Source organism: Drosophila elegans, unplaced genomic scaffold, assembly GCF_018152505.1.
Source record: "Drosophila elegans isolate 14027-0461.03 unplaced genomic scaffold, ASM1815250v1 contig_208, whole genome shotgun sequence".
NCBI lineage: Eukaryota > Metazoa > Arthropoda > Insecta > Diptera > Drosophilidae > Drosophila > Drosophila elegans.
The window spans coordinates 16,889,953-16,902,847 of record NW_024545578.1 but is presented as its reverse complement, the minus strand read 5'-3'; the positions used below and the strand labels follow the sequence as shown (position 1 = coordinate 16,902,847).

General features: G+C 44.2%; 1 protein-coding gene across 1 annotated transcript; it reads right to left on the bottom strand.

Moving 5' to 3' along the window:
* Nucleotides 1-14: 14 nt before the first annotated feature.
* LOC108147506 (serine/arginine repetitive matrix protein 2) lies at nt 15-6,868 on the bottom strand. Its single transcript, XM_017274073.2, has 3 exons — nt 5,859-6,868; nt 1,631-5,803; nt 15-1,569 (listed from the first exon to the last, which is right to left on the bottom strand). The coding sequence occupies exons 1-3, from the start codon at nt 6,557-6,559 to the stop codon at nt 504-506; spliced, it is 5,940 nt and encodes a 1,979-aa protein (XP_017129562.2). The 5' UTR covers nt 6,560-6,868; the 3' UTR covers nt 15-503.
* Nucleotides 6,869-12,895: the final 6,027 nt, after the last annotated feature.

Genomic DNA, 12,895 nt, shown 5'->3' with positions numbered 1-12,895 from the left:
TATAACGCATAGGCTTAAGTATTTGTAATTCAATTCTGTATTTTGTACATTCAAACAAATTCTTATAGTTTCACGCCACACTATAAATCTCACACGCACTCGACTCATAAAGATTTTAATATTAGATTATTTCGTTAAGAATTTCGTTATAATATGTTAAATGACTCAATATATTTTAGATGTTGCGTAATGTTGTGTTTCATGTATAATTCTTAAGCGCATTGAACTATTTACAATTTTATTTTCTTGTAGAAATCAATGAACTTGGGTCAAAGTGGAACCATATATAAATGACATACAAACTTAGAGCTCAATAAACCTAGCAAGACTTTTATCAATAAATGCGATTTGTTTACAAAATGGTCAAATAAAAAAAATTTTAAAACAAAACTTTTAAAAAGTAAATCTTAAAGTAAAGGATAACGGACTTTGCATGTAGTTTTAGAGAAAATTATCTAAAGAAACTATTGGCTAAATAATCAAACTATCAGGATATTGGTCGACTACTGGGTCTCCACAAGGAGCTGCGGCTTAACGTCCACCGCTGGCTGTTCGGTTGGCTCTGCTTCCGCCTCCTTGAGATCGTTGCCGGCTTCCTCCGGACTGCATATTCCTCCGCCATCATCTACGTCTAAAGTTTTCGGCAGAGGTCCCAATTTCTGCAGTATATCGACTGGCATGATTTCCGTAATGGTCGGCACCGAGCTCACACTGAATTGAGTCGGCAGTTCGGGTAGAATTGGCAGCTCGGGCAGAGGTGGTGGTGTGAAGTAGGGAGCTATTGTCGCGGGAGGTGGCGTAGAGTTGCTTGGAACAGGCACGGGCACGGGCACAGGTAGCGGCACGGGTACAGGAACAGGAACAGGAACAGGACCAGGAACCGGAACTGGCGATGGCACCATGGCAACCGGCTGCGGATAGCCCTGATAGCCACTTCCATCCAGTACGGGAATAGGCTGAGGCAGCACGTTAACTGGCACCGGAGAGAGTACAGCTCCACTTGGCATCGGAGGCGGTCCACTCAGGTAATAGGGCATCCCATCCGGCATTGGCATCGACGACATCGGCAGCGGTGGTGGCGGATGCTTGCTGAAGAACTCTTTCAGCATGGCCGATCTCGTGGCGGGATCCACATGCGCGGGAATCATTGGCGGGCGGTGTCGCAGGAATCCGGGCGGAAACTGTGGCAGGCGACCGGTCTTCATCAGCATGGCAAAGTGCTTGGGATCGAAGGGCGGGCGGCTGGGTGAACGTAGCATTCGTGCGTGAGTCTTCACTATTGCTCCTTTGATGGGATCGAAGTGGAAGTACCGGAACTTGGGCTTCTTCTGCACCAGCACGGGCTTCTCCAGATTGTCGGGCTTGGGTGTCAGAGGTGGCGGTGGCGGGGGCATACTAAGCAGCTCGTCGCGGATCATTTGCAGTTTGGCGGCGGCTTGGGAGCGACGCTCCTGGTATTGCCGCAAAGCTCGTTCCACCGCCATTCCAACCGCAGCGCGATCTTCGTTGTCGCTCTCGTAAGTGGGCAGCACATTGTCCACGAAGTTTACGCTCTTTCGCTTGGGTTTACTGGAATAAATTTATATAGTTAGGATTTTCATAGAATATTATTAGAATTCTTCTAGTTTACCTCTTGTCCTCAATTGGCTCCTCTATTGCAGCTGGCAGTAGGTTCTCCTGCGGTTCCATAATGTCATCGCCGGAGGGCACTATCTCCAAAACGTTCCCCTTTTGCACTGCAACCGGCACCACCGACGCCATGGGAACCATCGGCAGCATTGGAACCATCGGTGCCATGGGAGTCATTGAGGCCATTGACTCCATGGGAACCATTGGTGCCATGGGCAGCTCCCTGAGTACAGAACCCGGTGGCTGCGGTGAGGATGCACTGACCATTTCACCCATGTAATCGCCATAGGAACTGGAGTAGTCTTCGGAGTATTGGGCATAGGCCTGTTCCATGTTGTAGGCGGAGTCCATGTAGGCGGCATACATGTCATAGCCCTCACCCATCGCATCCTGATCCTCCTGCTGGGTCAGCGACATGTTGTAGTAGTAGGCAGCCGCTTCCATTTCCATTCCCTGGTTTTCCTCGAAATAGTTCATGAAGTCTCCGCCAGTGGGTGAACGAGCTCTCGGCGATATGGAGCGGGATCTCGACCTGGAGTAGGATCTCCTTCTGGTTGGTGAGCGGGATTTGGACCAGCTGCGTCGCATCGGTGGCGATGGCGGTTTGAAGGGCAGCGGTGATCGTGAGCGAGAGAAGTGTTCCCGTTCCCGGTCCCGCTCTCGATCTCTATCCCTGTCCCGACTTAGCGAGTGATGCGAGCGCGGTCGCGGAGGTGGTGACCGAGGTCCAGCCATTTTGGCTGGGACAGGAGACAATGAGCCACGTTTCCTGTGCCCAACGATCGGTGGCAGTCGTCTCCGTCGATTTGGACTTCTGCTGCGCGTACGACTTCTACTCACACTCCTGCTGTGACTTCGCCCTATTTTGATGCCTCCTACGGTTACTCCTCCAATCCTCTTACCGTATCTGGATCCTCTTCTCGGCGACGGAGGACGCCAACGTCTGGGGCTCGGGGAACGAGACTTGGGCCTCGACCCGCGTCGGCGTGATCTGTTTCTGGAGATAGAACGCGAACGAGAACGGCGACGATGTCCTGCCGGTGGCGGTGGACTCCTCAATATCCTGGGCTTCGATCGGGACTTGACAATCGTGGGCTTAACAATGGCTATCTCTTTGGGTGGCCTTTGCAGCGCCGGCTTAGGGGACTCTTCAGCGAGTTTCGATGGTTCGGGCTGCTCCTGCTCATCCTTATCGAAAATGGCCGATTTCCTTGTGAGTTTCAGAGGCGAGATGGTCAGCTTGATTGCCTCACGATTGGCATCGAAGATGTTGTTTACGGGAAAAGCGGACTGCTTAATCTCCACCGGTTGCTGAGGGTTTTCTTGTTCATCTACTGGCTGCTGATCCTCACTTGCATTGCTCTTCAGTTCCTGTTTGCGATACTTATCCATGATGGCATTGCGCTGCATGAGAAATAGGGATTCCATTTTGAGTAGCTCCTCGGAAATCTCATCGCCTGCGTCGTAGTTCTCCCGCATCATTTGAATCCTGGCCAGATTGTCCTCGAGACTTTTCAGCTTGCGCAGATCCTTGCTGACACTGTTCTTCTTTTGCTGCTGCTCTTTTCCAGGGACATCATCTAGATTGGCTTTGCAATTATCCGATATTTGGAGTGTTTCCTCACCCGAAGAGTCCTCATTGGCGTCTTCATCTTCTGGACTGGAATCATCGCCGGATTCGCTACTACTGCTACTTGTTGAGGAGGTCTCAGTGCCCGAGGAACTTTCATCGGCAGTGGAATTGCTCAAGGAACTGTTCTTGGAGGCCTCCAGGGTTTCCGCTTCCGTTTCCGTCTCCAAATCCTCGTTGGACATCTTAATACTACTCATGAATTTGTCATATAACTCATGGATATTGCTGGTGGGCAGGTCCGCATCCTTGGCTCGAGGAGGTGGTGTGCTGTTGGCATTCCACAGGGCATTCGAATCATCATCGTCGCCATTGAATTGAGTAGCTGGCGGAGGCAGGGGCGTGGCATTCAGAGAGGTATTGAGATGGAGACTGAGAGCAGCAGTGGGAGTAGGAGTCGGAGTAGCGGGCGGAGCGTTCTTCGGCATACTGGCCATTGAATCGTCGTTTTCCCAGTTATCGATGTAGTCATCCGTATCGGGACTTTCCTGCTCTTTTGCTGGTGGAGGTGCATTGGCCGCCACCGCGCCGTTCCTGACCAGGATCTCCCGCTCCGCCTCCCTGGGGGGCGTGATTTTGCGCTCGATCTTAATGGCGGGTACAGCAAGGGCGGGTTGTTGGGGCGGTGGCGTCAGGTCCTTTTCAATCTTTATGCTGATTTCTTTGTACTCCTCACTGCGCCTTGGTTGGGACCGACTGCCATGACCGCCTCTCTCAAGGTCTTTATCCCAATCCTCTTCACTCTGACTGCCGTTTCTCTGAAGACGTCTCTCCCTGCTCGACGGACGCGGGGAAGACTTCCTTTCGCTTAATACTGATTCACGCTTGAACGGATTTACATGTCTTGACTGGCTGTTATGGTGGTCGACCACTACCCTGTCACTACCAGATCTCCTACTGCTGCTATTTGGCATAGGTTCTGTTTTAATCTTCTTGGGCGCCTCCTTCCTCTCCTTGTATTCATTAGTGCGGCGGAACAGCTGCTCTTTGGTGGCCAATAGGGCCTCCAAATGCAAGTCGCTGTCCTCGAGCAGGGCGCCTATCCTGCTGTGAATCTCGCTGGCCTTGAGCAGTGGGGTCAGTTTATCGGGTTTGAAAACAGAAGCCGCCTTTAAGGGGGGCGTAGTGCTCCTTTCTATAAATACAGCTGGGGCTGTAACGGCAGTGATTGGTCTTGGAGGTGAGTCGGCAAAAATATCGTACCCCTTGGGCCTTAAAGCTTCGCCAGGTGGAATCTGTTGCACCTGAGGAGGCGTCGTTGGAGGAGTTCCTTCTCTCCCCTCCCAGGATGAATTGGCCTGGTCCTTTCTTTTTGACTTGTGGTCGATTTCCCTGGTATTTTCATTTGAGGAATAATGCGGAGTTGCTGCTTTCCTGGGCCTATCCATACCCCTTTCCTTTGGAGTTCCAAACTCGTTCTCCCTCGAAAGGTCGCTACACTTTTCATCTTTCCTTTCCTTTGGTTTTTCCCTCGAGTGCTCTCTGGATTTGTCCTTAACGCTGTCTTTTAAGCATTTTGCTGTGGATTTCTCTCTGGAGCGCTTTCTTTGTTTTTCTTTGAAACGTTCGTCTAGTGTTTCGACTAATAGTCCCGGCAGTTTATCTATTGTACGTTCTGATGACTTTTCTATATCTTTATTTTGATTCGCTTCTTCTGTTGCCTTATCTCGAACTTTTTCAGTGGTTTTCTCATGCACTCTTTCCCTAGATCGTCTTCTAATCTTCTCTTTAGATCCATCGCGCTGCTTTTTACTGTGATTTTCCTCATGCATTTTTTTGTATTTGTCTTTGGATTCCTCCCTAGATTTCTCAGCATGCTCTGTAGATTGTTCTTTTAGCTTTTCTTTGGAAAAGTCTCTGTGCTTGTCTCTAGCTCCCGTTCTTTCCCTGGAGTTTTCTCTACGTTTTTCTCTGGATATCGCCCTGGTGTGATCCCTGTCCTTTGTCTTTCCGCTGGCATGATCTCTGGCCTGGAATCTTTCTGGTGTCTTTGCCCTGGTTTGATCTCTCTCCCTGGATCGGTCTTTCGTTTTTCCTCTAGTTAGAGCACTTACTTGAGACTTTTCCCTTGCTGACGTTCTGGTTTCACCTCCAGTTTGATCTCTATCCTTCGATCTATCCGTTTTTTTTTCTCTGGCCTGATTCGTTTCTTGGACGGTTTCTCGGGTCTTCCCTCGATTTACATCTCTCTCCTTCGACTTTTCCCTTGTCTTCCCTCTGCTTAAATCCCCGTCCTTTGATTTTTCTCTTGGATTTCCTCTGGTTGAATCCCTTTCCTTGGACCGCTCTTTAGTTTTTCCTCGGGATCTTTTTCTGGTTTTTTCTTTGACGGCATCTCTGTGCTGGGATTTTTCCCTGGTCTTGCCCATGGATCGATCTTGCTCATTGGATTGGTCTGTGGACTTGTCCTTTGTTTCGCTGGTGGCTTCTTTGGATTTGGGGGCTGCCGTATCCGCTTTGGATCTGCAATTCTCATGCTTTAAATTCGAGCACTCGGAAACTAGATTGAATACAAATGACACGGGCGGCTGCAAGGCTGTCCACCTAAAATGACACTTTTATAACTTGATATCTTTTCGTAAATATGTTAGGTACTTACGCCAAATCCGATTGGGGTCGCTTGCAACGTCCTGTATTGCTGTTATTTGCTTGTCCAGGTGGTACCTGTTGTCCATATGATCCCGGCGAAGGTCCTTGAGCTGGCGGCCCACCCATCATGGGTGATCCCATGCGGTTGGGCGTGGGCGGGCGACCGAAAAACGGCGGTCGCATGCCCCTGGGCCCGCCCCTGGTCATCCGGGGCATAAAGCCCATGCGGGGGAACTCAAAACAGGGTGCCCTCATATGGAATCTCAAAGGATTAATGCCCAGGAAGGGCGTGGGCGGTGCTTGCGGAAGGGCGGCGGCTGCAGCCTCCTCCTGTTTCTCCTTCCTGGCCTTCTGCACATCCTCCAGGTTCTTGAGATCCTCCCCCGATGAATCCGAGTCCGAGTAGAGACCTTCACTGTCGTCCGCCTCCTCCGATTGCTTCTGCGGTGTTCCCATCGAGCCGTTTTCTTTGCGTGCCGGTTCCACCGTCATGCCACCGGTTATCTTTTTCAGTGTTTTGCCAATCATCAGGTCTTTGGATAGATGCTTTTTGAGGGCGGGACTACCCGGATGATTATGGGGCGGGGTCACCACTTCGCCCGGCTCCAGACTATTGGTGTCGTTGTCCTGCAGATCCTCCGGCGGTTTCGACTGGTTGCCAGGTGCCAGCTCCTCCATTCCGGCGACTGATCCTCCCACTGCTTGCGACATTTTCACATCCGGCGACCTCGAATCGGCTCTCTCACTCCCTTTTTCGTTGCGTTTTTCTTGTTGTGTGCGGGAGCACACGCTCTTCTTTTCGCTTTCTCAATGGCGGCGCCGCGTTGTTGCTGAGTTTCCACGCTGCGCTTCCCCTCGCCGGGCGCTAAAATCGATTGAGCGGCGGGGGCGGACGTCCTCGTCGGTAGCAGCGGTGCACCAGCTGGGCGGTTGCGGTTTCATGTACGTTTTTTAATAATGTTTATGCCATCATTTTGGATGTTTTTGCTATAACAGTGTTGCCAGATGAAAAATTTTGTTTCTTACTAAATAATCCCTCAGAACCCCGATTTCCCCCCTTAAAAATCATGTTTTATTTTGAAAGAGACAAAAAGATATTTAACATTTACTGAAATTTATTGTAGTCTTATTGACAAATTAGGTAATTACCCTTAAAATTATTACCCTCTTAAATATAACCTAGACCGTCAAAAAACCTCTAAGTCTATTGGGAAAACCGCTAATCTGTCAACACTGCTTTCCGAATCCCGTCAGGTTGCCCGCCTAAAGACCAAAATTTACCAACAAAAAGCGGTCACACCGAATTCTTCGTATATCGATGTGTGACATAAATAATCAATTTGTTGCATTATAACGCATTTAGCCTCATGCGCATTTATTTACACAGGAAATCCCATAAGTTTCAATGCCGCATTTAAAATAAGTGCGATAAGAAATCATTCGCTCCCAACGTTTTTAGAAAAAATACCGAAAATTATCGATTTTTAGGGATGTTTGGTTAGTGCCACCACAACAACAGCTGTTTTCTATACACAAGGATAGCGCAATTTTTGATTTATTTCGAATGTAAAAACGGTTTTGCTTAAAAATGACAGAAAACAAGGCACACGCAGCAAATCATGTTAGCAGTACAACAATGAATTTCTGGTGGATCTCTGGCAGGAATAAACTCCCACATACATACATGGCTTGCTCTTTTTGATAACTGTGGTGAATATAAATATCGATACAAATAATTTGAATTTTAGCAATCGCTTTCTCTTAATGTGAACGAGGACTATCGATTTCTTGCTTACTTTCGGCGTTGCCACACTGTCAAAACCGTTACAAAATGGTAAGCTCTAATTTAATTTAAACCAACTTAGCTTTACTTAACAACCGACTTTAACATGCATGAAGAGTTCCAGTAACTGTGTGAAACGCAATCAAACACCAAAATGCACTTTACCGCTTCAAACTGCACTTATTTCCGCTTCCTACTGACTTCAAGCGGCGATCACACAAATGCGAAGTGCAAATAAATGACAAATTACGAGTATCGCTTTGCCCGCTAAACACACAGACACAGTCAGAAAATATATACAATAGGCCCGCACATACATAAGTCAAGCGCATCGTGGAAAACCCGTCGATCCGCAAATATTATGACATTGGCCGCCGGTTAAGGGAGATTCGAAAAAGACGGAAAAAGTTTCCCTGTGGCATTTTGAGATGCATCAAAAAATAATAAGAGCCTGCTCTGGATGCTGCACTTTTGCAGTCACGATATGCTCTTACTTAGCACTGAAAAAATGTTAGACGTAATAGCAAGAAGTTTATAATCGGAGATCAAAATATTTGCAAACATATTTAAAAGTGTTAAATTGAACTTTAACAAATTATGCCTTAAACTTAAAGCCATCGCTGTTTACCCTTTAAAAAATCAATAAAGTTGGATATAGAAGTGTTTTGTAAACAACTTTTAAAATGCGTCATATTAGTTTTCAGATATATAAAACCAAAAAAAATCAATTTATTTTTAAAACAGAAAACTATGTTGAACCTCATCTAAAGGTAGACTTTTTCAGAATTTATCTCACTTATAATTTTGTTTGAGTGTTCTTTTGACAATTTAAGGGATTAATGCGCAAACAACATTCAAATTTGGTCATTGTCCAATCCTCCAATCCACCCTTTTTTATTTAAAAAAATTTAAATCAATTTTTAAATACCTCCAGCACAGTCATTATGTTTCGTTTTCCTTCCAGTGCAACAAAGTTGTCTTTAATTGCCGACAGCGCTCGCAGTTTTTCTTTCTTTTGTAGATTTGCATGTGCAACTTTCACCGGCTGCTGTCCCGACATCTGCTGACGTCGCCGTCGCCGTCTCAGTTGCTGCGCTGCAGCAGAGGCGAAAGGTGCAAATTAATTTGTGGCGACCCACAATAACCTTGCTCACTTTTGTCCCACCCCATCATTACGCCCGGCATAATCTCCTGCATTTAAAGCGATTTTTCTTCTCAGCGGTTAAAGCTCGCCCAAAAGACAAAACCCAAAACCCCATCCCTAAAATGTAACGTGTTATCTCATTTTGAAAATCTCCAACTGCTAAGTGGATGCGCAATGAAAAACAAGGCGAAAAAAACTGCCACCATTGTTTGGGAACGTCGAAAAATCAACGCGGATGTCCCCGAGCACCGCTTGAGTTGAACCTGCGTACAAAACTCATTGTATCCCATCACTGGCGGTCTTCAAGCAGGGCTTTGACTTTGGGGTTTCATGAGCCCACATATTGGCGACCACGAGACTTCTCGAATTTGGCACTTGGGTGCGAAAGCCTTGGGCAGTAAAGTACTTTGGTTTGCTTTGTCCTGAAGATCAGAAGGGGACAAATCAGCGAAGGTGAGACAAAAGCTTTAATATCATAAGAAAAAGTCATCTTCCCATAAAAAGGGCTTAAAAAAACCTCATAACGATGCATTCAATATGATGTACTCTGCGTTCATTTGCAGCATTATCATTAATCATTTAATAACTTCCTGTATATGGATACGATTTATATAAATGATAAGACAAGGCTTTTCATTATTTTTTGCTTCTATGGAAAATCGATTCAGTCTAGTATTTCTCGGACTTCTCCGCCTAAACTTTCATAAATCACTTTCCTTAGTAGCCCACAGCTACAAAGTTGCTTCCTCCAGTACAGTAACTCTTTTCAATTAACATTTTGAATGCCACATTAAGCCAAATATGTACAGCTACAAATGTAGTTAATTTTTCTTCCACCCGCATATGTATTTTCGTGATCTGGCCGGCAATTAATACCTGAGAAGCGTTAAAAGCGCAACGCTCCATGGGCATCGAGGGCGGCACGTTGGTATGTACGAGTAAGTACTTAGATGTGGCTGTTTGCCGGCGTTGACAAATGGGAGCGGTAAATGCTCCGGCCAGCGGCAGTTCCAATCCAAAAAGCTTAGAGCAATGACGAGTCATTGACATTCGCTGCGATCGCTGGCTGAACTAGAAAACTTACAAGTCCGCATTCGAAAAATGTGATAATTGCAGTGGAGTACAATGTAAACGAAAAGATATATGGGGAGCAAACGATACTAATAAAGCATCGATGCTGGATGTACTCTTTTATTTTCATAGAGTTTTTTACCTTATGAATATCAACATCTACAGAAGAGTCGATCAATAGGCAAAGATTTGTAATACCCTGATACAATCACAATCTTTGTATTAAAGTATTTGGATTCAAAAAGATTTAGTTTTCCTATATCGCTTTGAATTTGGCAGCCATCGAATTTATTTATTTTTTAAGAAGTACTTTGGATATGTAACTATAGACCAAGAAAAATGTATTATAAAAATCCTCAAATAATAAGTTTTGTCAACATTTTTCGAATAATTTATGATACCGATAAATGTATACGAACCTCCGTGAGGGTGTTTCAGTATCCCTAACAATATTCATTAATATCCATGTTAATTTATATACATTTGTGTGTACCTGTAAGCGTCGCTAATTGGCAGATTTAGAGGAACCGAGGGGAAAACACGTACAACACGAATGAAGATCTCTGTCAATTTACGGACTGCTAGGCATACAAAAAACTTCTATTGTTCCTGCCCAAATTGGCTTAATTTATTTGGGCATGCTTTCATCACATGCCCATCTGCGAAAGGATGGGATGATGAAGAGATTGCGGGGCAGTTGGACAGGTAACTCCGGATGAGCTTAGTTTCCAACGATGAGGTGTTAATCGACGCTCGCACGTTCGTTCCAATAACAGGCACAAAAAGAGGGGCAAAGATGCTTGATTCTTAGAACGCAGTTTCTCCGAGAGGCAAATACAGTATATACAGAAGTACACGTATGAAAAATTTAAAAAAATCCCCTCGGTTGTCGTTGAAGCATTTGAAATCCAATTGTAATTACTGCTTCGTTCACTCTCCCGTGACGGACTCACATCAAAAGCGATAAAAATATTAGCTGCGGGTCTAGGAAGTTGGGATCCCTAATTGAGTGGGTAAAAGTTGTAAACAAATGAAGTGGAATCTGAAGCAAGTCGGTCTATTTTTTAGAGGAACCTTCTTGAAAAAATTTGAATTTTAGTTAGCCTATAACAGGGCTTAAAACCTGCTTGTTTTTAATAACAAAACAAGCTTAGAATTTGCCAATGGTTTTTTAAACTATTTATAGTTAACATTACAGTTAACCCAAATTACTGACTTATTTACAACTGTAAATACCATTGATATCAATAAACATATTTAGGGGACAATTGTGAATAATTTGAAAATTCTTAAAAATTAAATAATTATGTTTTCTGTACATTCAGTTCCATCAAAATCCCAAGCAAACAGCTTGATTTTTAAATTCCCTTTGCTTTTCATATGCTTGTAACTTTTTCAGTTTATTTTGGTTTTCTTGTTTACCATTTTTTATCGTTATTAGCTAATTTTAGCCAAGCAAAAATGGCGAACTGCGCTAACGACCGAAAACCTTTGTTGTTGTCGCTGCTGTTGTTCAGTTTTTGTGGCTATTATTTATGAGCTTTTTGTGATTTGTTTTGATTTTATTTTTCACATAGACACTCAAAATCAACTTGTGTTCAGTTATTAGGCACTGGCACATTGTATTTCTGAGATACTCGCATGTATCCGTCCGATACCTGCATTGAATTGCCTTTTTTTCATTCATTTTTAGTTTGTGTTTTATGTGTGTTTGTTTTGCTGTATTTTGCTGTATTTTGCTGTATTTTTCTGTATTCATTTTACACAATTCCCAGGCCTAAGACGGTGCCAGTTCGCCGCTTGGTACCTCGTAGCACACGGCATCCCCCGAAAACCCGTCCGGCTCCCAAATAAATTCGCAGTAGTTCCAGCCGGAGACGGAGCCGAAATCCAAAGCCGGGTGCCAATTTGCGAGTCAAGCTAAGCGCATCTTTCTCTCTTGTTTTTCCATTTAGCTAAGCTTCAGCAGAGGTGTTTATAGTCGGCGAAAAAACCCCGATCGTAAAACTTGAAAGCCCCGGGCCCTAAAGCAAATGATACTATATATAATGCATATATACACAACTCTTATTTCGTTTACTTTGCAGCGATAGAGTTTTGCTTACATTTCTTATAATTTTAAAACGTATTATATTTCTAGAAAATTATCTACAGTTTAACTTTCCCTATAAAACCGTGTTTCAAAAGTAGCTAATTGCTTTGAGTTTTATTTTAATTTTAACATTTGCCAAGAATTGATAAGTAAAATTTCAAAATACCCATCTAGACTACAAATAAATTGACCTGTTTGTTTCATTCTTATCGCTAAATTAAATGAATTAGTCGGCATATAGAAGCAGCTCTTTAATATATATGACATTTCACAATAATGAATTACATTTTTGGTTTGACATTGATAATGTTTTTATTAGGAAATTAAATGTTTAGCACATTTATTTGTACTTACGATCACTATAGCAGAAGAATATGCGTCTCTGCTGTGAATCAAAGCAGATAATGATTATTAGTTTTGTATTTTTAATATGCGCAGGTTAAAAACAGCAAGAAAAAAAACTGGTTTACCGGGGAAAAAAGTTTGGAAGGTAAGCCAAGATCGTGAATTATTAATTAGTTTATTATTAGGGCAGGCCGTTTGAGAAAGTAAACAGTTGAAGTCGAGTAAATTGAGGAACCTGAAGCTTCTAGCTGGAATTTCCCAGCTGATTAGAATGCTGTTTCGTAAGGCATCCCAACAAAACTTGGCGTTCTCTACGAACAGCTGGAATAGTATCTGTAAATTTAAAATCCAACCCACGTTACCCACTACAGACCACATTTTCAATTGGATCGCACAATCAGTGATGCAATGAGAAATGAATTTGGTTGTTCATTGTACCATGCAAATTAGGGGACCCACAAAAAATACATTAATTAATAAATGTGGTAGCGACAAAAGAAAGAGGAAAGGTAAATAAAAGCCATGGGATTAGCTGTGGGATGATCGCAATTAGAGGGATGCTGTACCCCATCTCCACTTTCAGGTTACATAAACATAAACAAAGAAAGCCAC

Excerpts from the sequence above, each read along its gene's own strand:
- LOC108147506 (XM_017274073.2), bottom strand. The coding sequence starts at position 6,559 with ATGTCGCAAGCAGTGGGAGGATCAGTCGCCGGAATGGAGGAGCTGGCA. Across the intron at positions 5,804-5,858 it reads CGACCCCAATCGGATTTGGC|GTGGACAGCCTTGCAGCCGC; the intron begins GTAAGTACCTAA and ends GTGTCATTTTAG. Across the intron at positions 1,570-1,630 it reads GAGCCAATTGAGGACAAGAG|TAAACCCAAGCGAAAGAGCG; the intron begins GTAAACTAGAAG and ends AATTTATTCCAG.